The sequence below is a fragment of the Eschscholzia californica genome, unplaced genomic scaffold (assembly GCF_041429995.1).
Source record: "Eschscholzia californica isolate CP2 unplaced genomic scaffold, dmEscCali1.0.p SCAF_1, whole genome shotgun sequence".
Classification (NCBI taxonomy): domain Eukaryota; kingdom Viridiplantae; phylum Streptophyta; class Magnoliopsida; order Ranunculales; family Papaveraceae; genus Eschscholzia; species Eschscholzia californica.
The window spans coordinates 74928625-74951782 of NW_028238198.1; the positions used below are offsets into that span (position 1 = coordinate 74928625).

At 35.8% G+C, this 23158-nt stretch overlaps 2 protein-coding genes across 2 annotated transcripts; both read left to right on the top strand.

The window, feature by feature from the left end:
- The first annotated feature begins 10964 nt into the window (after positions 1-10964).
- Positions 10965-11969, top strand: LOC147569120 (uncharacterized). Its single transcript, XM_086661983.1, has one exon. It carries the CDS (start codon positions 10965-10967, stop codon positions 11967-11969), a length of 1005 nt encoding a protein of 334 aa, XP_086518109.1.
- A 6189-nt stretch (positions 11970-18158) lies between these two features.
- On the top strand, positions 18159-22860 carry LOC147569121 (uncharacterized). Its single transcript, XM_086655570.1, has 6 exons — positions 18159-18876; positions 19002-19222; positions 20983-21250; positions 21336-21421; positions 21508-21599; positions 22190-22860. Exons 1-6 carry the CDS (start codon positions 18550-18552, stop codon positions 22423-22425), a joined length of 1230 nt encoding a protein of 409 aa, XP_086511696.1. The 5' UTR covers positions 18159-18549; the 3' UTR covers positions 22426-22860.
- Positions 22861-23158: the final 298 nt, after the last annotated feature.

Genomic DNA, 23158 nt, shown 5'->3' on the forward strand with positions numbered 1-23158 from the left:
GGAGTTGTTACAAAGTTGGTCTCCACCCTCTAGATTTCGGGTTCAAGACATAGATACATATATTATCTTTCTAAATTAACAACGATCAGTTATATTTGTTATAACAAATTTTAAAGAATCAAATTAATTTGATTGGTACATTAGAAAATATGCAGAATTTACTATAATTTATAGCAAATGTGAACTCTAGTATTACTAGTAACGACGAATCTAGAATACTAGTTGATCAATATCCTTACCTATTTAGCCCCACGTTATAATCGAAGAATTAAATTGAATGTCAAATTGCATTTCTTCTCTCGAACATTGGCATGTAGGTGAGTTTTCCTCCCAAAAGATCATAGGATTTGCCAAAATAGGATTCCTCACTTCAGAAGGAAAAAATACCATTACTATGTTCCTTAGGTTTTAAGACAAACAATAAAAGTTGTAAATTGGAAAAGTCAAATTCGAAGTTCTAGAAGGTTTTTCTAGATTAAAAAGCAACATGTTACACTTCTTCTTCTTTTCTTATATATGCTAAGAGCATCTCCAATGCAAAACTCAATAAAAACAAACTCAATTGTCTAAGGCTCAATTGTGTTTCTCTTTTCTAGATGTTAATGTTGAGATCTTCAATTCAAAAGACATCTCCTATGCAACACTCTAAAAACTTAAGAATAATTTAGGTGTCATTTTCTAGATGGTTAGATTTGCTTTTAATATTGAGTGGTCAATTGAGATCCTCAAAAGAAATCTCAAATATGGAGTTTCTTCTTGGACATCTCAACATTAAATGATGTCATGTCATTTTGAGATCCAAAATAAGTGTTGCATTGGAGAGAGTTCAAAAAATTCTAGGTGACACTTTGAGTTATTCAATTTGTTTGTTGCATTGGAGATGCTCTAATGAACTAGTTATTCTCATTTTGATTAGTATAAAAGACATACACTATTTGAATAGTGAAATATGTGAGAATAGTCCAACAATCTAGACAAAACAATTATATACTAATTAAGAATGTATTGTGCAAATACTCTTATATTCATTGTCAGTTAGTTGTGAATTGGACGTTCACGAACTTAATAGGATACAAAGTGATATTTTATATTTTTTTGAACTAATAGTTAACGGCAATGTGCAATATTTTATGTATCATGTATTTGCGTGAAATTAACAACTATACACGTATCAAATCCAATAAGAATATCACGAGATTGTATAATAGACATGAAACTTAGAATTGGGGTAACTAATTAGATAGAAAGGTTATAATATGAAGTAGGCTATGAATCATTTTCAGTTACTGGGAAATTTGTTAAAATGGTTATTGGTTGTACCAACAACTTATTTGACCTTTGATCCCAAGTTACAGCAACTTCCAAGAAGAAAAATTGGATTCCTTTTGGCCAAAGATTGTGTCATTAGAAAGAGAGGATTATATTGTTAAAATATTGATTCTTGGTAAAATTCTATTTTCTTCTATCTATAAGTTTGCTTTGATAGAGAGAGTACCCAGATGGTCCGGTACTTCGGTCCTTAGGTTTATTCTATATAGAGATAGTTAATTTTAGAGGCTTAAGACTCAAAGACTCATCGACCATTAGTATCTTATTTATTTTTCAATGTACATAAAAACCACATCAATTTTAACTTTGTTCTAGCCTTAAAAGTTACATAAAGACTTTGAAAGGTCATCTCAAAGGTTTTTCAAGCATATCTGCAATACTTTCACTTTTTTACTGCCCTATATTAGATAAATCTTCAAATATCCTATCTCCACCCGCACCCAGATTCACGATCCTCGGACTTACGAGGGGGACAATGCCAACCGCCAGGGACGAAACCAGGTCTAGAAGTCAAGAGGGGCCGATATCAAACCATATTTCTTAATATTCATAGACTCTCTATTTGGTTATATGTCAAAATTGACGATTTAAATGTTACAATACAATTCAATTCAAAACTTGTTGGTCTTAGGAAAGTCGCTCTAACGAACCAAAATAAATAATTTTTTGTTTTATTTCATTTGCCCTTCCAAGAAATTAAAAAAAATGAAATTTTGCATCTAAATTTTTAATTGTATCAAAAGAACATAATCGAAATATGAAAAATTTGTGTCATTATATGAATTTTCATTTATTTTAGAATCAATTCATTAGATAAAATTGATTAATTAATCTTGTGTCTAACAAAAAACTAGATTAAGAAAAAAAATATAAGAAAAGTCACTTTTGTTGGGTTTAACCAAAAACCTTAAAGAAAATTTCTAACCCCTCCAAGGTTTCGAACTCAGGTCCTAACACGCTCAAATCCCCTCACTACCATCCCGCTCCTCATACATAAGTGTTTAGTTACTGACTTGAAACTTATTATTTGATGTACCGAGTGAGGCATCTTAAAAGGAATTGAAGCCAGCCAAGGGGGGGCCATGGCCCCTCTTGGCCTGGCTGTAGATCTGACCTGCCAACCGCTGGACCAAAGGCCCATTTGTTTTCTGTTTGAAATATAGACACCAAGAGTCATTACATGATACGTATATAATCATAAAAGTGTAATGAGGAGATACATCATTCACTGAATAGCCCCTAAACCTAAGTGTCATCATTAAAGATATTTTGGGCCTTGAGACCTATAGAAAGACCTTCAATACCATCTTATCATGAAAATACAATACGAAGATAAACTGAATTGAATAAATCATATAATTAAGTATCATTGTTTACCATATTTGGGGCCTTGAGGCCCATAAAAAGACATGTACAACTATCTTATGCGACCTAAAATCTAAAAATCTATTTATTGTCACATTTACTTTATAGATATCTTAATAAACACAAATCTGTATATAATGGATATTTACTCTCATTGTAAATCGAACGAGTGAGCTCTAAATTTTCTGATTAAATGGCAACAACTGATAGCTCAGTTTGTAATGCACGAACTCCAAAAGCCTGAAGGTTCCAGGGTCGATCCCCATCAGAAGTTAAATCAATAGTTTATTGAATTTGAATTATTCATTTATAAATAAAATAGTTCAATTGAACTTTAGCCCGATAATTTAGTTGGATTTTAGGTTCATTCTTGTAAAGATTTAAATTTTGTATATCGTGTTTATCACATCTCATTGATACATCAATGTCATCTTAATGACTACTGTAGTCGAATCCAAAAACAAAAAAATTGTTTACGAGGGGGCTCATTTGTAACATGAGGTATCATTATGGTAGAGCACATGTATCCATATTTTAACCTATAAAGAATGGGAAAAATGAAAAAGAAAATTTACTTTACACAACGGCTACAATTTGATGTTGGTTAATACCGTTAGTATCCAAGAGAAAAGGTCTCATCCGTACTTTCACCTACTCTGTAATCCCAACGTTCCAAAAGATTCAAATTGTTGGTTCGTTGCCGAACCTGATAGCTTTTGGCAGATTTTGAAAGAGTATTACTCCGGAGCAAAAAAAAAATGGAGGGCCCACGTGGAGCGTTTTCGGTACCGGGCCTACGCGAGTGCAATCATCCGGCATGCGTGAAAGTCAAGCCCGCCGACCCGCATCTTTCCTCCCGGTTTGGGACCCATTTTCTTGTGTGAAAACATAATTAGGGTTTTTAATTTAGAGAAAATACTTGACCGATTAACAAATTCACAAATTCCATGGGACAATTACGCGGTTAAGTGGTAATATGTGATGACACCATCCTTATAAATAAAATATAATTACAGTACCAGTTATAGATTGTGCAAAGTCTGTCTCAAAATAACGAAAACTAATGATTTAAGAGATACATTACAACTTAGTTCATTTGATCTCAAACGGCATGCTGCAGACTTTCACATAATATATAACATAATCATCCTACAACAAGATGTCATGCATTAGCCACAAGCAAATATTAAGACATGAATGAATGAATCAAACTTAAGTATTGCAAGGAACTAACGAAGATCATCTTCTTGTGTAACAAAAGAAAATCAACTTAGTTTGAATTAAAATTTAAATTAGATAACTTTATTTATACAACCATTATCTGTTAACAATTATTTTTTTAGTTTTTCAACAACAAAAAAGACCATTATTTAGTTAGACTAGAAAGAATTTTTTTATTTGTAGACTACCAAGTGCCAATGGACCCAGTATACGTTCTTGCTAAGCAAATACAAGTTCAAAATGAAAGTGCACATAAGTTCATTGCACAATTTGCACCTCCGTTATCTACTTTATTCAATCTTATGTATAGTTACACTCCAATAACACAGGTTAAATTCCTTCTGCGAAATTTAATAGAATGACTTATAAGTTAGCCAATATGCTCTAAATCATCAATCTTATAACGTGGGTCTTAAATTAAGAGTTGGTCAATTTGTTCTAAATCATCAATCTTATAATTTGGGTCTTAAATTAAGAGTCGACTAACTTTGTTGTAATACCATGGTTTAATGTCTGAGAATTGAAATTAGTATATACAACATGCTTACATCAAGACCAAATATAGTGAAAATGTATCAAAATAATTTTGAAACACACACGGCGAGATAGGAAAAAGTGTGCCAGATAATGTATTATCAATTATATGAAACACTTATAAAAAAAAAATCTATTAGAATTGTCTTATTTAAAAATTACTATAAAAAAATATCTTTCACAATATTGTCATTTCTCTATCTTGAATTTGGAGTTAAGATTTCATTTTGTTGGCTTCATCTTTTCTTAAACAAAGGGTCGCATCAACACTAACATATGAGAACAAGCAAACTTGCCAAAAATTAGTTGAAGGTTGAAGCTAAACGCAACCCATATAAAAATGTTTTGTGAGGGTGTTGAATATTACTAATGATTTAGTATTTCGAATTGGAATAGTTCTTTTAAGCTGTGTTTCTTATTACTTTCTATTTTAAATTATTGATACTAAAACAAGAAATGTATAACATTTTATAAGAAAATTCAATAGTAGCAAATTGATAGTTATGAAAGCCCTCAAAATTAGTTTTTTTTTACCTTCTAAAATGGAACCAACTCTATCTGCTCAAGTTATAGATTTGATCTCAAACCAATTTGAGTCCAATTTAGTAGTTCATACTTTCTAAAAATTGAACATATTAATTTCTTTGCAAAATCTTATTAAAATTCTGTATTGATATTGATTTTTAGCATATGTATCTTTCACATTAATATTGTAGTCAACAATCTAATGTTATCATTTTATGGTCATTGACTAATTGACTTTGACAGTCTTACATGTTCGTTTTAAGTTGTTTTATAGTCAATTCGTTTTTTAAACTACTAAATGATTAAAATTATCTGATTAATTATTTATTAAACCTAGAGTCTCACTATCCACCAAAAGTTAATTGCGATTAAACGTTGTTAATTCTCACCGTTCATATCTACAAGCACCTTAAACAATATATATATATATATATATATACAATGTCTTCGAAAACAACATATTTTGAGAGTTGAAAGTGAATAAAGAAACACATGAGAAAAGAAGATTGAAAGAGATGCTAGAGGGAGGGGGAAAAGGAGGAATGGAGACCAGCGATAATGGATGACCTATATGTCATTCCTTTGACTTATAGGTCTACCTGTGGTCAATGGTATCTTCAAATTATTGGTTTACACACTCTCTTCAAGTTAATAAGAATTACTGCCACTAAAGAGATACAAGAAGTTAACTTCAAATATTTTTGGAGGCAAATTATCTAATTAGTGGATCCAAAAGCTTCGATAGGTCGATAGTCTAGACTTTCTAGTCCTTAAGATAGAGAAAGAAAGAAAAAATTATTTAAGTAAATAATAAGTAGTTTACTTTAAATCGCAAACCTTTATTTAATAATCCTTTCAAATTAATTTAAAAAAGTTGATAATATAAAAGAAAAATAGAATAGATATAAATAAAAAGAAAGTTTAGAAAAAAGAAGCCACAAATGATTTGGTGTAGTGAGTGGGGCAATTTTTTCTTAATCACCAAAAAAACCCTGAAAGCCTGCACACCCCATTTCTTTTGCTGGCTCTCAAGTCTTTAGGCCACACCTTCATATTATGAGGCATCAAGATAACTTTGGTCCCTCCTTGCCAACCTCAAATGATATTGAACTTTATTAACATCCCTCTCTCTAGACTCTATCTATCTAACATTTTAGATATTTTCTTGAACCCTATAATGATATATTTTAGAGGGTTAATTAGCAACAAATAACATTGCACTTTCCTATTGATGACTAGTTAAGGTTTAGGTTTCCGATTGAATTATTTTTAGGGTTTTCTAATATTGCACTTTTTGGCCGACTGAATGCGTATATGATACGTAAAGTGGTAACAATTATTTTGTCAAATGGATCGATGGTTTCGAATTACTTTCTTTTTGCCATTTTTGGTTTTAAATTTAGTCATTAAGAAACATGTTAGGGAAAATTGCTTCAACATTGTCAAGATTGTTCCCTATTGATGCATTGAATGGACCTTTGAGTTTTGAGTTGTCTTTAATCACCCATTGAGAAGATAAAGCTCTGAGAACTTTTTCTTTCTTTGTACATTAAGCTTGTCTAGAATTGAAGGTCCTACAACCTTTATTAGTACAATTAACCTATGTTTAAAGAGAGAAAGAGAGGATAATAAACTTAAATCAAAACTATTTTGTTATGGGAAGTTTGTTAAGTGGGGGCATTTATTCTTTAGGAAGCACATGTTGTATTCATTATAGAGATGAAAAATAAACACACACTTTATTCTAAGTGTTTCCAAAACAATGCCCTAATATTTGCTTAAAGATAAAGATTAGGAATAAATATGGTCCTCTAATTAGGTTATAATGGTGTTAATTAACCTAGACAATTTTGGTTTAGCTGTCCACTCAATTTCATTTTAGTTGGACAACTCAACTCACCTAAGAGACTAGAACCCTAGGTGGGGAAAAAGGATTTTTGATTAGTTGTCTTTAAAGAAAATGACTAAACAAAGTAGATAATGGTGGTACTCAAATAACATGACTCAAGGTTCAAAAGGCCCAACATTTAGAGATTAAGATAAATTCCAAAAGAGAAAGCATTTAAGCTAGACAATGGGGAAAGGGGGTTTGTGGGGAGGATAGGAAGCTTTTTTTTTGAAAGGGGAGGATAGGAAGCTTGCACTTCAATTAGTTTGATTATTCATTTTCCTTACGAGTTCGTACGACATCCGACTTGTAGATTGCTAGATCACTGCCAACTTTGATCGTAGCTAGATAGGTTATTGTTACATAGAGAGTTGATTTATTGATGCATATAATATAATGCAAATTCTTCTTTTCTTTTCTTGGAGTAGTCTAAATGCATAGAATTGTAATAAAGGAAAAGTTTATCGGCACACCAAATCTGCCAAGCCCAACACATATCTTATTGCTTAGTATAGAAGGAATTCTATAGACACCTTCCAATTTGGCCATAGGCACCCGAGTGCTTTTGACTTTGGGTAAAAGGCACCTCAAGCACCTTTGACTTTGGTCGACATGGTCAACCAAGTCGAGTCACTTAACTGGACAGGTCAGAAGCTCTGTCCAAGATAACAAATTACTAGGCCTGAATATCTGTCTCAATTGTTGTCAAAAACTTTGTTATTGACTTCAAGGTCAGGGTTCGAGGCGTTATAAGTTTAGACTCCTTTGAAAAGTCTGCTGACCTATCCCAAAAAAAGCTTGACAGGGTTACAAATTATAGGCTCGCCATAGAATTTGTGGGGGCTATGTTGGTGGTGCCTATAGCTCCTTCCTTGGGTTACTATGGTTAAGATTGGGTTGGGTCTGGAATCACCAAAGTCTTATGAAGGCCCCTATTATAAGGTGATATTTGGGGATACATATTTAAAGGATCTTCATATATCATCTAATTCTTGTTGTTTCTTATGTTGAGAACAATTTAACTTCAAACCTACGTTTTTTTCTAGCACAACAATGAAATAAAGAACAACAAGATTAGCATTTCCAAAACACACACAATGGTGAGTTGAAAAGTTAGTACGCAACTGATGATTATAACTACGACTACAATTAACAAGCCGTGAAACGAACATGCCTTCGTGATGTAGTGACCGTGGCAGTAATGAGATGCCAATTGTGAGAAATAATGAACTAAAAAAAGTTGCCATTCTTATATACGGATGCCTTGGTAACAAAAAGGAATAAAATGTGAAAAATAAGTGAACTTTTTAGGACAAAAGTAAAGTATTTGACTAGGTTCCTTTTTTCACTCAAATCCCCAAACCAAGAACCCTAATCCAAGTATAACCAGGAGATTTTCTAGCAAAAATTTAGCATCCTAGATAATATTCTTCATACTTACTCCTTCTATAGCATCACAAAAGACAACTCTTGGAGCCACGCGAATCCTCAGTCCCGAGATCTAAAACCCTAGTAATTGGGCGAATTTGTTGGTGATCTCCACAAAGGCAGAATAATTACATCTGGCTGGAAGTTCGAAGGGAATTAACTACACGTAAAGGCTAATCCCGAAATTCCGTCTGGCAGAACCATCCACGTAAAGGTAAACCCTAACTCTTCATCTTCTGTTAGTGTGGTTTGTAGTTATTCCGCCGGTTTTCGTGAGAGTCTGGTTTTGGGTTTGGTCTTTCTCTCTCTATCTCGATTATGTCCCTAGTCACCAACAACCAGTTTGAGTAGACGGATTTGAAGTGGAGCGGATTCCCGATGATCCCTGCATGCGAAGCAATGATAGTATTTTGGTCGGATATGTTCGTCCTCACTTCCAATTGGATCTGCTACTTAAGGTGGAGGCTCCCCTGGTGCTACTTCATCATCTTCCAGTCTCTGCTCTATTATCCCTGTTCTTCAATGGCTTCCCAATACTCCTTGTCCACGAATGGAAAACTAACCCTCAAGTTCTCTAAACCTTCATCCAGGCAAGAACTTCAACCCATTAATCGTGGTTTTGTAGGCCGTTGGGTTTGTCCATATGATGTTGGACTTACCTTCATCAAAAAAATGCTATTCCCTCAGTCACGCTTCTTCAGGGACTGCGATTATTACCCCTCGAATGGCTCTGTTAATACCTTTATTATCAAACCCAAGAGCCAGTTCGTGTTGGACGCACTAAATTTTGGTCGTCCATGGATTCTTAGGGGTATGATTTTAGTCCTGAAAGAAGTAGACTTTCCTCTCTCTGAGCCTACGGATGATCTCTTCTACGAACCCATGCGTTGTACCCTCTATAAAGTGCCTCAAGCTCTGCAGAACCGTGATGACTTTGATTTCATTTTTGGTTGTATGGGTAAGATCATCAATATCAAACCTAGGAATTTCGGTAGAGTGAATAACAATACAGTTAGGGTCCACTTCTTATATGATATCAGAACTCCTCTACTCTCAGTCATTAACCCTATATTCTCTGATGGTGAGAAAGAAATTAAAATCAGTTATCAGAAGTTTCCTGGTGCTATCTGTCAAATTTGTCGTATCGTCGAGCATCCTATTAGTAACTGTCCCATATTTGCTGATTCTACTGAAGGTGATTCCAATTCCAATCATGATCTAATGGACGACATTTTAGTGGATCATGTTGAAGCTACTGAGCCTCCACTGTTATTGGTTCCTCCTCCCTCTCCTGTTCATGGAGTTATCCCACCCCATATGCTCTTTCCTTCTTCAGGTAAGAGATTGAGAGCTAACACTGGCCCTTCTTCTGAGGGCACTTCAATTCATTCAGGGGATACTTCCAATGGAGACATCACGATGATTGAGAATCAGGAAGTGAGGAGATTACTACATGAGTCGTTGCTTCTAGATCAAAGCTTGAACATCATCACCAATGCAGGGAGTAGGGATGATGCTGCACTCTCAATTTCGTCTTCTCAGTGAATCTTACTGTTGGTGGGAGGGCTGGGGCGGGTGGTCCGTGGTTTTGGGTTATTTTACTTATTTTCTTTGTTGGTTTGCGCTGCTTTTGGGTTTAGTCTTAGGTCTTTCTCTTCAGAACTGTTGGTCCTTCGTGACCTTTTATTTTGGGGTTGATAAACTGTTTTAAGCTCTAATCTTTTTGTATCTGTTGGGAAAGATCATAGTCTGTTTAGTGGTATGCTGTTAGCTCTATATTGTTCACTATATGATATTTTGCATGTTTTTAGTTTATGTTTAATCTCTCCTCTTCTCTTTTGTTTTAGTTATTCTTATACTTCTTTGTTCCTTCATTTCTCGCTGTTCAGTTTGTGTTATTTCTTTCCTTTCTGTTCTAGTAGGTTGATGTTTGTACTGCTCCTCTTAGGCAGCTTGGTTTGTTGTTAGAGTTTGAGTGTGGGTGGTTTTCTTCCTGCTAGTCGATAGGGTTGAGGTCTGTATTAGGTTTTTAGAGGCGTCTGTTAGGTTTTTTCTGTTTGTGGCATCAGTTAAGGTTTATTCGAGTCTGGGGAGTGTGGGGTGCTTTTATAGTGAGCCTGTTAGAATTAGGTTAGAGTTGGGTGAGTCTTTCTAAGGGTTATTACAGTGGTGCCTTTATAGGGTAGGGTTTGGGTAGGTTTACTTAGGGGACGCCTTCTTGGTCGTTTTTCTCTGGGCGATTTCGGTGGCGTGTGCGCCTTTAGATTCCGGCACCTGAGTCTGGTGAGGTGCCTTCTAGTTTTAGCCCTCCTGTGCTACGTGGAGTTAGAGCCCGCGGCTTTTATGCCAAATTAGTGAGTTAGGGAGAGTGAGTGGGCTGACTGGGGGTGCCTTTTGATTTTGGTTTTAGGGGGGTCATTGGAGATCTTGCTTGGCGGTTAGCAAGCCTAGGAGAGGGAGGCTCGGATCGTGTTTCTTTTGGCTCTTAATTTTATTAGGGGACGGGCTGTGCCTTAGTGGGAGTGTCTGGATGGATTTAACTGTGCTGGCCTGGAATGTTAGAGGTTGCAATAATTTTGCCAACCGTAAACACCTTCTTGGGCTTATCAAAACTCATAACCCGGAGATTATCTTCCTTTCTGAGACGAAATGCATGAATGCTAATATTGACAAAATGGTGAATACTAACAATATCTTCAATAAACATGTCATTGACCCGGTGAACAAAGCTGGGGGTCTAGCTCTTTTTTGGAACCACAACCAGGATCTGGAGATCCTTCATGCTGACAATAATATGATACATGTCAAGAGTACCAATATCGCGATGGGTACAAACATCTTGCTGACAGGTTTCTATGGTAGCCCTTATAAGAATAATAAAATGAAACCTTGGGAAGCGCTCAGCAAATTGGCCCCTAGTGATAATACTCCTTGGTTAGTTATAGGTGACCTTAATTGCATCCTTGATCCGTCGGAAAAGTCGGGTGGTCAACCTGCTCATATTCCAACGATTAACTTACACAAAAATATCATCAATAATTTGGGCCTGCATGATTTAGGTTTCATTGGTTATCCTTATACTTGGACTAATAGACAATTTGCAGGTAATATGATTGAAGAACGTTTGGATAGAGCTATAGCTAATTATAATTGGCTTATCAGCTACCCTCAAACCAGAGTTAATCACCTTGATACTCTGGGTTCTGACCACAACCCCATTCTTCTCTCGACCAAAAACCAGTCTGCTCTTGGTCGTAAGCCTTTTAAATTTATTCGCACTTGGATGACTCATCCAGACTGCGCCAGGTTCATCAATGCCAATTGGGTCAATTTCCCTAACCCAATCCAATCCAAACTTAATTCCCTTGCCATTAAACTCTCCAAATGGAATAAAGAAGTCTTTGGTCATCTGGAGACTAATATCAAGCATCTCACTCAGAAACTCCAGAGAATGCACAACGCTGAAGAGTTCAAGAATACTTTTGCTAATATTGAAAACTTACTTCTTCAGCAAGAGAGTCTATGGAAGGAGAAATCAAGAATTACTAATATCAACTTGGGGACAGAAATACCCAATATTTCCATGCCAAAGCCACCACAAGATCCCGCAAGAATAAGATTCTTGCCATCAAAAGGGTTGATAACACTTGGACGAATGATGAAGTGGAGATTGCGTTGATCTTTTCCAATCATATTCAGCAGATCTCCACCACTGCGGGATCGGCGATCTCCTCTAACATTAGAGATTGTTTCTATCCTCAAATCTCTGATATTCAGAATGAGTCTCTTACTGCGATTCCGCAGTACGAGGAATTTCGGAGGGCCACCTTTTCTCTCAAGCCTGGAGCGGCCCCGGGTCCTGATGGTTTTCCTCCGCACTTTTACCAGTCTAACTGGGACACTGTCAAGGAAGACATACAACTCATGATCAATAATTTCTTTCAGAATCATTCTCTTCCTGATAACTCTAACCATACTCATATCTGCCTCCTCCCCAAAACTAAGACTCCGCAATCTCCGGCCGACTACCGGCCTATTAGCCTGCTGAACACCACTTATAAAATCATTACCAAAATTCTGGCTAATAGACTTAAACCTATCCTGGTAGATATTATCTCTCCTTTCCAAGGAGCTTTCGTTCCGGGCAGACAAATCACGGATAACATTATTATCAGTCAAGAGATCATCCACTCCTTCAAGAAAGTCAAGGGAGCCAAAAGCTACTTCGGTTTAAAATTAGACATGTCTAAAGCCTTTGACAGAATTGAATGGAGCTATCTGGAAAACGTTATGAAATGGATGGGGTTTTCTAACACCTGGATCAATCTCATCAGTGTTTGCCTCTCTACTAGCTCCATGGCGATTCTTATCAATGGGAGACCGGGAAGTACTTTTAATGTCAGCAGGGGTATTAGATAGGGAGACCCGCTCTCTCCTTTCCTTTTCGCCATAGCCATGGAAGGTCTTAGTCGGCTTCTCGAGAACAATCATAGTGCTACCTCCTTCATTGGCTTCCCTATCCCGAACGCCAACTTCTCGATTAAACATCTTCTTTTCGCGGATGATTGCATCATTTTCGGGCAGAACTCTCTTGATAACATCTACAATCTTAAACAAATTCTTAAGGAGTTCAGTGAAGCCTCTGGTCAGATGATCAACTATGCGAAGTCGAACATTTTCTTCTCTAAAAATTCGCACCCCAAGTTCAAAAGGATAATCATTAGAGAACTTAAAGTCCATATTTCTTCTTCTGGTGACAAATACCTCGGTACCAAACTCTTTATCGATCGTAGCAAGAAACAAGCTTTCAATTCTATTGTCACTCAAATCAAGAATAAGCTTGCCAAATGGCAAACTCATCTTCTTTCGCAAGCTGGCCGCTCGATAGTTATCTCAACTATCGCAGCGGCTGTTCCCCGATACCAGATGCAGTGCTTTGCCCTTCCTAAAGGCATTAGCAACAGCATTAAGTCCATTCAAAGGACTTTTTGGTGGGGAAAATCCAAAACTTTTCATACCATCAATTGGAATTCTATTTGCAAACCCCGCAAATTTGGAGGTCTTGGGCTTCGTCTGCCTCATCTGGATAATCAAGCCTTCTTACACAAGCTGAATTGGCGTATTATCAGCAATCCGAAGGCGATTTGGGTGCAAGTGCTTAAAGGGAAGTATTTCCATAACTCTACTAACCCTAAACCGCCAAAGAATCACCACTCTTGGCCGTGGAAATCTATATCTAAACACTATCCTCTAAGTGAGAGTTTGATCTTTTGGAACATTAACAGAGGAGATTATATCAATATCTGGACGGACTACTGGATACCTAATCATCCACCTCCGATTACGAACGATAGAGGATGCACTTTAAATCGGGTTTCCCAACTCATAATGAACGGAAATTGGAATCTAAATGTTATTAATATGTATTTCAATAATGATATTTGCAGGGCGATTCTCAGCATCAATCTAATTCCCCAGGAAGAAGATAAACCCATTTGGACACTGACTAAATCAGGTAACTTCTCCCTTAAATCCATGTACAATTATTTACGAAATAATACAATGTTTAACACTAATGACCAGATGGATTGGTTCTTTATATGGAACATGAACACCATCCCTAGAATTAAACTATTTCTGTGGAAATGTTGCACGAATAGCTTACCAGTCAAGGCTAAAATTGGCAAGTTCATTGGTAATAATTACTCATGTTATAACTGTAACGAAGACGAAACTATCGACCATGTTATGCTTCACTGTCCCTTCGCGAAGGCAATCTGGTTTCACTTTAATGTCAGAACGGACCCTATTGCTACTATCACTCTATGGATTCAACAATGGAAGTCACTGGAGGAAGAAACTATTAATCTTTATGCTAAGATTATGTGGTTACTTTGGAAAACCAGATGTGATAACTGCTTTACGACGAATAAACTAAACCCAATCCAAACGATTGAAAGGATAAATAACACAATTACAACCCCGCTCAAAACAGGTATATGCAACAACCCTAAGAGTAAGGAAACTACAGTTAGACAAGCATGGAAACCCCCCTCGGCACCCTTTATCAAAATCAATGTAGACGCCTCTTTTATTAATCTTACTGATACGGCAGGGATCGGTTACATTATGCGTGATGCCGATGCTAATCTGTTGAGAGCAGCAGCAGACTCAGTTCGAGGGCAGAACGCGGAAGAATGTGAAAGCTTAGCGATATTATATGGGCTATTAGAAGCTATGCAGCTACAAATACCTTTCGTGCATCTAGAAAGTGATAACAAGTCCATTATTCAAGCTATCAACGGTGAGGAAGGATGTATTCAATGGCAATCTCAAAGTATCATCCAACAAATCAAGAACATCAAAGATAAATTTTCAGAAATTATATTTTCTCATGTGTCTAGAAATGCTAATGGTCATGCGGATGCATTAGCAAAATGGGGGAGATCTCATGGGTTTAAGAAAACATGGACGGATGTTGCTTCTTTCTTTTCTGATTTCTAGTTGGCTTGTAATAGACGCTTTTTTAATGTTATGTCTTTTCATCAAAAAAAAAAAAAATTATACCAATGATACATGTAAAATTATTTTTAGTGTGGGATTATTTTCTTCAATTTAAAATCTATGTCATATTTGTAAATGAAAGCCTAGTTCAAGATCTACCTATTTGACTAGAATCCAAGCTACCAAATACTAATGACTTTCCTCTACTCCTTTCAGATTTGAGTAACTTGATCACTAAACCACAACTAATTAACTTCTTTATTGAATAATTAGTTGATTAAACCCCACACAAAACCCCACTAGGTATTGAAAATTAGTAATAGCAAACAGCCATAAATGTATTTGCACGTGTATATGACATTGCCATGTCTTAATTTAATCATTGACTCCTATAGAGTAATATTCTATCTTATTAGAAGAAATAAAATAATATTAAAGAATAGTTTTCAACAAAAGAAAAGAATAATTTACCTATCTTTAACTTTGATAAAAAAAAAATTGTAGATCGATCAAACACATCAGGCCCGTACACTAACATTATGGTAAGATGGGGTAAGATTGAGGTCGTAAAGATGTCCTACCAGTATAGATTATTATTTTGTGATAATTTTTGTAAACATAATATCATTATGAAATTGCCCTAAAACATATTGCAACTGCTAAAATGCACACTCTATCGAATAATATGAAGAGATATAAACCAAGAGCTCCCACTAATGCAGTTGAGATGAAGGGCCCAAGCCCTGTAAAGAGAATTTTATGTGTGAATTGGCTCACTCAAGTTTCCTAGCACTTACGGATGATCATCTAATATATTTGATTTCATGCATTAACTTAGAGCTTTTTTAACTCGCTTAGAGTTCGTCAAACTACATATTTAGTTGAAAAGAGAAATGCACTTATGCTTTTACACCGCTTTCAACACAAAACACCCTGATTTGCAATCATAAAGTTTATGAGAATGGGATGGAATTTCCACTATGTAACAAAGGAGTAGTTACTAGAATAGTAAGTAATACTCACATATCAATTAAGAAAACCATATAAAAGGGGAAGTACATGAGAATAAATATGTGGGCAGAGAGGATCCAAATTTGAACATGGGATCCCTACCACAACCTCCAAAAAACCATTTGCCTCGTCTGGGCTGCCTTTCTTTGTGGACCATAAGAAAACCACCAACATTTCAAACTTTGTCTATTTACATGTGATGTCCTCCATCATGGCTAAAATTAATTATATTTTCTTATGCTATGATGCATATAGTTACACTAAATCTTACCTCAGTATGGCCTCTTTTAAGTGTCCCCTATTAGTCAAATTAAGATGGAAATGGAAGGAGAGAAAATAATAATACTAAAAAATTTGGGAGAAACTCGTCCATTTGAAGGACTAACTTTGTAACCTTATTTTGGTGTAATGCATTTTCCGTTCATCAAAAAAAAAATTTGGGAGAAGTTTCGGGAGAAATGGAAGATAAAAAGTCAATTAAGATGGAAATAGATGATAATATCAACTGTATACTGGGTTTGATTGATCGTGTGGATCTAGTTGGTTCAGGGGCGTGTTTGAGGGGGTGCGATCGGTGCCGTCGCACCGGACCCCCCTCAAACCACATAATTTTCTTATAGAGATAGGGGCCCCTAAATTCCGATTAGTTATATTAATTTAGCAGTACACAATGAAACAAGATGGTGATGTAGCTGAATTGGTAAACCTCTTGAGTGTTAACAAAGAGGTCTCAAGTTCAATCCACCCAACAGTCACTTTTTTGTTTATTTTATGAACTCGTTATTATCTCCAACTGTTTCTAACAACAACTATTTTCTTCACAAAAAAATAACAACTATTAGTTATGGTATTAAGTTATGGATAAAGTGATAAACTATTAGTTTAGTTTGTATGTTTATGAAGTCGAATACTTATTGTTCTATCTTTTCGTGGAAGGAGTGTTGTCAAATGTGTATGGTTTTTGCATAGAAGTATTTGGGATGAAAAAATACACAACTTAGAATAAGTATTCAACTTCACGGAAGGAGTTAAACTTTTTTTCTTATCGAACTTAGTTTCTTAAGAGATAATTACTAAACGTATAATGTGTGAAAAGAGTTTACGTTTTGATATCAGTGGAGAAAGGGCCCCAAATATTTTTTTCGCACCGGGCCCCCAAATTCTCGGCCACGCCACTGAGTTGGTTCGAACAAATATGTGATTAGTACACATGAAACTAACACAATAAAGATAGGAAAATTTTAAACGCGCTAACCATTTTTGTTATATACACTCACATCGAAGGTAATTTTTGCTGAAGTGAAAGGAGATACGAGTGTGGCAAGTACATTTCTTATAAAGAATTTGTAGATAAATTTAGAGTTAATTTCCAAACAACCCCCTAGACGAGAACCCATTATAACCCGTTCATTTTCTCTTGAGACGATAACCCATTATAACACGTGAGATGTTGACCAAATCAATATCTTAAAACTTATTGGTTACCTGTCCACTTCAATAACCTAATGAGCCAATCATCTAGACGCGTGAGCCATCTCCGTTAGACATTGCCGTGGGTCTAAAATAGTCTTAACATTCTTCAAATTGACAATCATGTCCTCGTCCTCCTCTTATTTTCCCATGTCCTTCTCTATCTAGTTGGTCCAATCACAAACAAATCATCCTTTTAATTATCATAATTATAATAGAGTGGCAGTGACTACAAAATAAGATAGACCACTAATGATGTACACATAATGATGTCACTCATAGATTTTGGTACATTTCAAATGTAGCAAATAGATCTTTAGTCAGCTAATTTGCATTCTCATTCTAAGTCTAAGGGACCATAGATACGAATCATAGCGAGAGTGACCTATCTGTAAGATTTATTCACTGTAAGTATATGTACTAAATAAAGTTAAAGTAGTGTAGACGATTTTAAGACCCTTCAAGATAATTTTAACAGCTTTTTACATGGTCTTTAAAGATTTACGTGTCATAGTTAATTTGTTTATTCTGTTCATCTATACCAAAATAACTACCTCAAATATTATAATGATATAATTGTATTAATGTGCATATTGAAGAAAGAAATATGATTGGACCATAAAAACGACATGATCTACAAAATAAACGAAATAAATTGCAGATTATCTTAAAAATAAACAAACATTACTCGAAATGCTAGATAAATGATGATAATAGCCTCATCATAAGACAACAAAAAGAGCAAGATAAGAACACAAATAAAAAAAAGGTGTCCACATTTTGAACAATCATATATGATGGAATATCTTCCTTTAACAAAAAAAATAAATATATGATGGAATATCTCAGTATATAGTATATACTTTCAGGACTATTCATAATTGACTTTGTAAAGAAAGTATGAGGGTATTTATGTCATTTACTAACTATTTCTAAATTCATTAGACCGAGGAAAAAGATAACTATGGAGTATTAGAGTCCGTCTCCGATTCATAAACAATCTCTTGTGTTTTCCGAGAAGCGAAGAGAAAAAGGGTAATAGACCGACAAAACAAACCAACCCCTCTCTCTCTCTCTCTAATCCTCCTTATTTATTCATATAATCTGAGATCTTGAAGAGTTCCAAAACCCTAGAAAACCTAAATTATTGACGAATCATTCTATACCTAAATTGGAATTTTGAAGAAAAACGAGACATTCATCAGTCTAATCGATTCTATTCTCTCTGATTTCCACTTGAAATTTAGTTCGATTTCTTCTGTAAAATTTCAGCAATGTCTGGTTCTAGGGGTTTATCATCTGCTCGTAGTCACAGCGGAGATCGATTTTACAATCCTCCTCCCATGCGAAGACATCAACAACAGTTATTGCAACAACAGCAACAAAAACAACAACAACAACAGCAAAAGCAACAAGTTCTTCAGAGACAGATTGAGTTGAAAGAGACGACTAAACCGGATAATCGTACGGAATGTGATGATTCTGCATCGTCCAAGACTTCAATTAGTTCTTCGCCGCCGTCAAGATTAAAGAATTGTTCAAACTTGGATAAATTGTTGGAATCGACTACTCCTTTTGTTCCTGCCCAGTATTTCCCAAAGGTACTTAATAAATTAGGCATCTTTTTTTCTAATGGTTGTGTTTAAAGTTTTCAATTTGTTGGAAAGGTTTAATTTTTCTCAATTTGTTTGTTATTCAATTGTCATGTTTGGGTATTTTTTTATAGACGAGTTCAAGGGGATGGGGAGGTGGAAGTCATGTAGATACTAGCCCAGAGGAGAATCCTTACTTTAATCTTGAGGATCTCTGGGAATCCTACAAGGAATGGAGTGCTTATGGAGCTGGAGTTCCTCTTGTTTTGAATGGGAGTGACTCGGTTGTGCAGTATTATGTGCCCTACTTGTCGGCTATCGAATTGTACGTGGACAAGACGATTTCTAGGTTGAGGTATGGGTTTCTTGTAAAAAAAATTCTAATCTGATTTGTGTTTTATGCTTATATTTTGTTCTAAATTACTAATTTGCCTTGTTATATCTGTTTAAACTTTGTGCCTGCTGCAATGTCGAGGTTGTCTTAGCTTGTTTCCTTTTGTTTCTCTTTCAAGCATCTTAACAATTGAGTATGTGTGTGGTAATGACGTTAGATACTTTCAGAAATTCATAGTGTGATTTGCTGCAGTGTCACTGGTTAAATCTTTTAGTTCCCAATGTTTGCTAGCTTCTCTTTTATGATCTTGCGAATGCCCTTTTTGTTACAATATATGTTTTCTTAATATTTTCGTTATCGTATTTCTGTTTTCTTGCGAATGGTACTCTTATTATTTTAGTTCCCTACACAAATCAATGTAGCATTTGTATGAGAAGCTGCAACTGCTTAACTATTTCGAAGAACAAGTTAAGTTCACCTATAATTTCATAGCATGCACTAAATGGCTATTTAGCGCATTTCTCAAGCAATCTTGCTGCTGCTTTGATGAACCCTTACACATACCTTTGTTGAAATACAAGGTCTGAGCTTTTTTACTGGGTATTATTACATTAGAGCTTAAAAGGAATACAAACAGAAGTTATGGTATCATAGAGCTTGTAGCCTGAGAACATGCTACGTGGAAAAGATTTGATTATTCATATTGTCGTAAAACACCTTGATTTATTGTTATAACTCGTGCATGTATTCTTTACAAAGTGACAACTTATTCTTTTTCCCTGTATACCTTTTGCGTGAAATTTTTCTTGTTTTCTTGGGCTTCCAGAGTTATGTTTTTTCTCCGAGGGCCTGTTTGTGGTCCTTACGGAAAACTGAGGTAATATTTTCATGGGCAGTGTAGTTACGATACAAGGTGCAGTATGTACATGCCCCCGAGGCTCTGTACTCCAACTCATGTTACTCATCTAGTATCTTTGTTGAATACAGTTTGCTATCTACTATTATATACTATATTGGATCACTATATAATGAGCATTTCGAGTGTGTGATGTTTTTTTAATCTGGTAACTGGAACCAAATTAGAAATAGGAAAAAAAATGTTCACAGCTTTGAGCAAATTCCATACCTGGTGGTGAGAGGGTTCTTGGTCCTCTATAAAAACCATGTGTTCCTTTCCAAGAAAAGAATATGTTCTTGGTATTGAGCTGAATCTAATTGAAGACTATTAAATCAGTTGCTCAAACCAGCAATTGTCTTATTCCTCTTTAGCCTATACAGCTAGAGTTAGGTTGCCTGTGATATTGAGTGACTGGCTTAACTTGATAGGATATGTCTAGAATTAAGCCAAGTGTTTGTTATGCAGGCAAATTGGAATCAGAGAAATCTATTATGTCTTGGCATAACTTTCACTTCCTCGAGTGACCCTTCGTTAAAGTAGCCCTAGTCATTTTCTTGATACCAGATCGAAACAAAAAGTGCCTTCTCCTTGACACTGTTTGATTGTTTCTATGTGGTATTTAAGTAGCTTCTTATCAGTCCCAACTCAGGCTTTAGTTATTTTAAAGTTGTAAAAAAGTGAATCTTGTGTGTGTGTGTGTCTTCTGCGAGACTATATGAGCATTTTAGAAGTGGACTTATTAGGTTCCTCTTGCCAAGTACAGAGTAAGTCGTGCAGATATGATATTATATCTGAAATGTTGCTTTTTGGTGATGTAGTACTTTATGGTGTTTGGTCTACTATATTCTACATAGTTCCTAATATGCTAGTTTTCTTGGGGCAGGCGAGCTGGAGAGGAGAGCGATGCCGAGTCCTCTAGGGAGTCAAGTAGTGATGGGAGCAGTGACTATATAGAGAGCCGGTCAAAACTTTCGTCACATGAACCATGGAATAATCAGAACAACTTGAATATTAGTAAACTATCACTGAGAGATAAACCTCTTGTGGGTTCTTCCAGCGATGAAGGAGATGTTTCGGCCCCTCCATGTCACCTAAAATTTCAATACTTAGAGAGAGCAACCCCATATATCCGAGAACCTTTGGCGGATAAGGTAAGTTCATTGTCATGTGTGAGTTGGAAATAATTATATTACCATTGTCCTCATCATAACTTTCTCCCGACATCTTATTACACAGATTTCCATTCTCGCTTCACGGTTCCCTGAGCTGAAGACATATAGGAGCTGCGATCTGCTGCCTTCGAGTTGGATTTCTGTGGCTTGGTATGTTAGATTCATGTGCTGAGGTGGTATAATTCTAAATATTTTTGTTTTTCTTTCACTTTTTTGACGTTGGAACTTTGGTTCAGGTACCCAATATACAGGATTCCCACTGGGCCAACCCTACAGGATTTGGATGCATGCTTTTTAACCTTCCATTCACTCTCAACGCCTTTTAGAAGTATGTTCTCTCTCTCTCTCTCTTGCTCTCTGAGTTTTAATGTTGCTAACAAAGCTTAATTGTAATCTAAGTCCATTGCATGCCCCAAGAAAGTTTAGGCGAGAAGCGCTTCCCCTGGAGACTTTCTTTCTCTCTCTATCGTGTTATTAGTTTCTCAAGTACTTTCATTATAGAATAGCACCAACTGTACTAAAAGAGTAAAAGGATAGAAAGAATAACATACAACATTGTATTATAGGCTAATAGCAGCACAAAACTAGGTTGTGAATACCTTCGAGACCCACAATCCCTAAAGTAAGTTTTAAAGTAGTTGACACAATGATACAGTCGGCACCCAAAAACTTAGAAATCAGCCTTCAAACTTAGCAACAAAGAATACAGTCTTCCTTGTTAAACTAGACATTCCGCTTGCCTTGTTGATTGTAATCCTCTGGTATCTTCCTTCGCGGATCTATTAGAAACCTGCAGAAAAAGACTTTGCTTGAAAGGAAGAGAGTGAGCACACACGCTCTTTGTGAGTTTTAACTCTAGATTTTTTCTTTTTCCTATTGAAGGTATTGACTGGTTACATTTTCTTTGTCTTACTGAAGGTATTGTAAACGGCCAGGCGGAAGCCCTTGGACCCAGTGCATGTGAGAAGCTATCCTTACCTGCATTTGGGCTTGCATCTTACAAGTTCAAGGGTTCAGTTTGGACTCCTAACGGACTCCACGAACACCAACAAGCAAGTTCACTATTCCAAGCTGCTGATAACTGGCTCCGAAGCATGCAGGTCGAACACCCAGATTACGATTTCTTCATTAAACGCAGCACATATAGAAGGTGATTGGGGCAAAATGGCGGCTGAAGGGGGCAGATGAATTTTCTTTACATGCTTCTCTCATGGCAATAAACAAAAAAAAAAAAAAAAACAAGAACTCATGTGTCTTCTCTTTATGATGCTTTGTTTGAGAGGAAGCTCCGAGTAATGGTGAAGGCGACCATAGCTTTCGCATCTTTCCTTGGTTAAAAGTTTCCGGTAATCTGAAATGCTTGAAGAAACTGTTTTTATATGTATCTAAAACCTAAAAATCTTTGTTAGAAAATGCCCATCTGGTATTGAGGAAAATCTAGGTTTGAATCACCATTTTAGACGTTTTATAGAGGTTAAATTTTATAAGTTGTTTCTCGGGTAGATATTATAAGTTATAATATGTGAATTCTGTATTTAAATACCTAATAAGGGTATTGTTATTTAAGTAATTTAAATGCAATTTATCAATAGAGTTGTTCATACTTTTCGCAGTTTTGAATGAAATGGGTTGAATTTTATGGTGTCAGGTCGGGTAATAAAAAGACCAGAACTTTAGTTTCTAATCTCTTCTCTGCAAATTTAAAGAAGAGATCTCGGGTCAAAGATCTTGTTAAGGATTTTGCCATTATAGTACTCCCGTTTCTTTTATACCTTAATTCAAGCTAATATGCTCCTCTAAGACCTACTTGTAGCTCTCTTCCTCTTTATGGAAAATAATGTTTTCTTGGTTCTTGGTTCCGGTCAAACAAAATAATACTATACTACC

Bases quoted from the DNA above. Each gene is read 5' to 3' on its own strand.
- LOC147569121 (XM_086655570.1), top strand. From the start codon at position 18,550: ATGTCTGGTTCTAGGGGTTTATCATCTGCTCGTAGTCACAGCGGAGAT. The intron at 21,251-21,335 runs GTAAGTTCATTG...CTTATTACACAG, and splicing joins GAGAACCTTTGGCGGATAAG to ATTTCCATTCTCGCTTCACG. The intron at 21,422-21,507 runs GTATGTTAGATT...ACTTTGGTTCAG, and splicing joins AGTTGGATTTCTGTGGCTTG to GTACCCAATATACAGGATTC.
- LOC147569120 (XM_086661983.1), top strand. From the start codon at position 10,965: ATGGTGAATACTAACAATATCTTCAATAAACATGTCATTGACCCGGTG.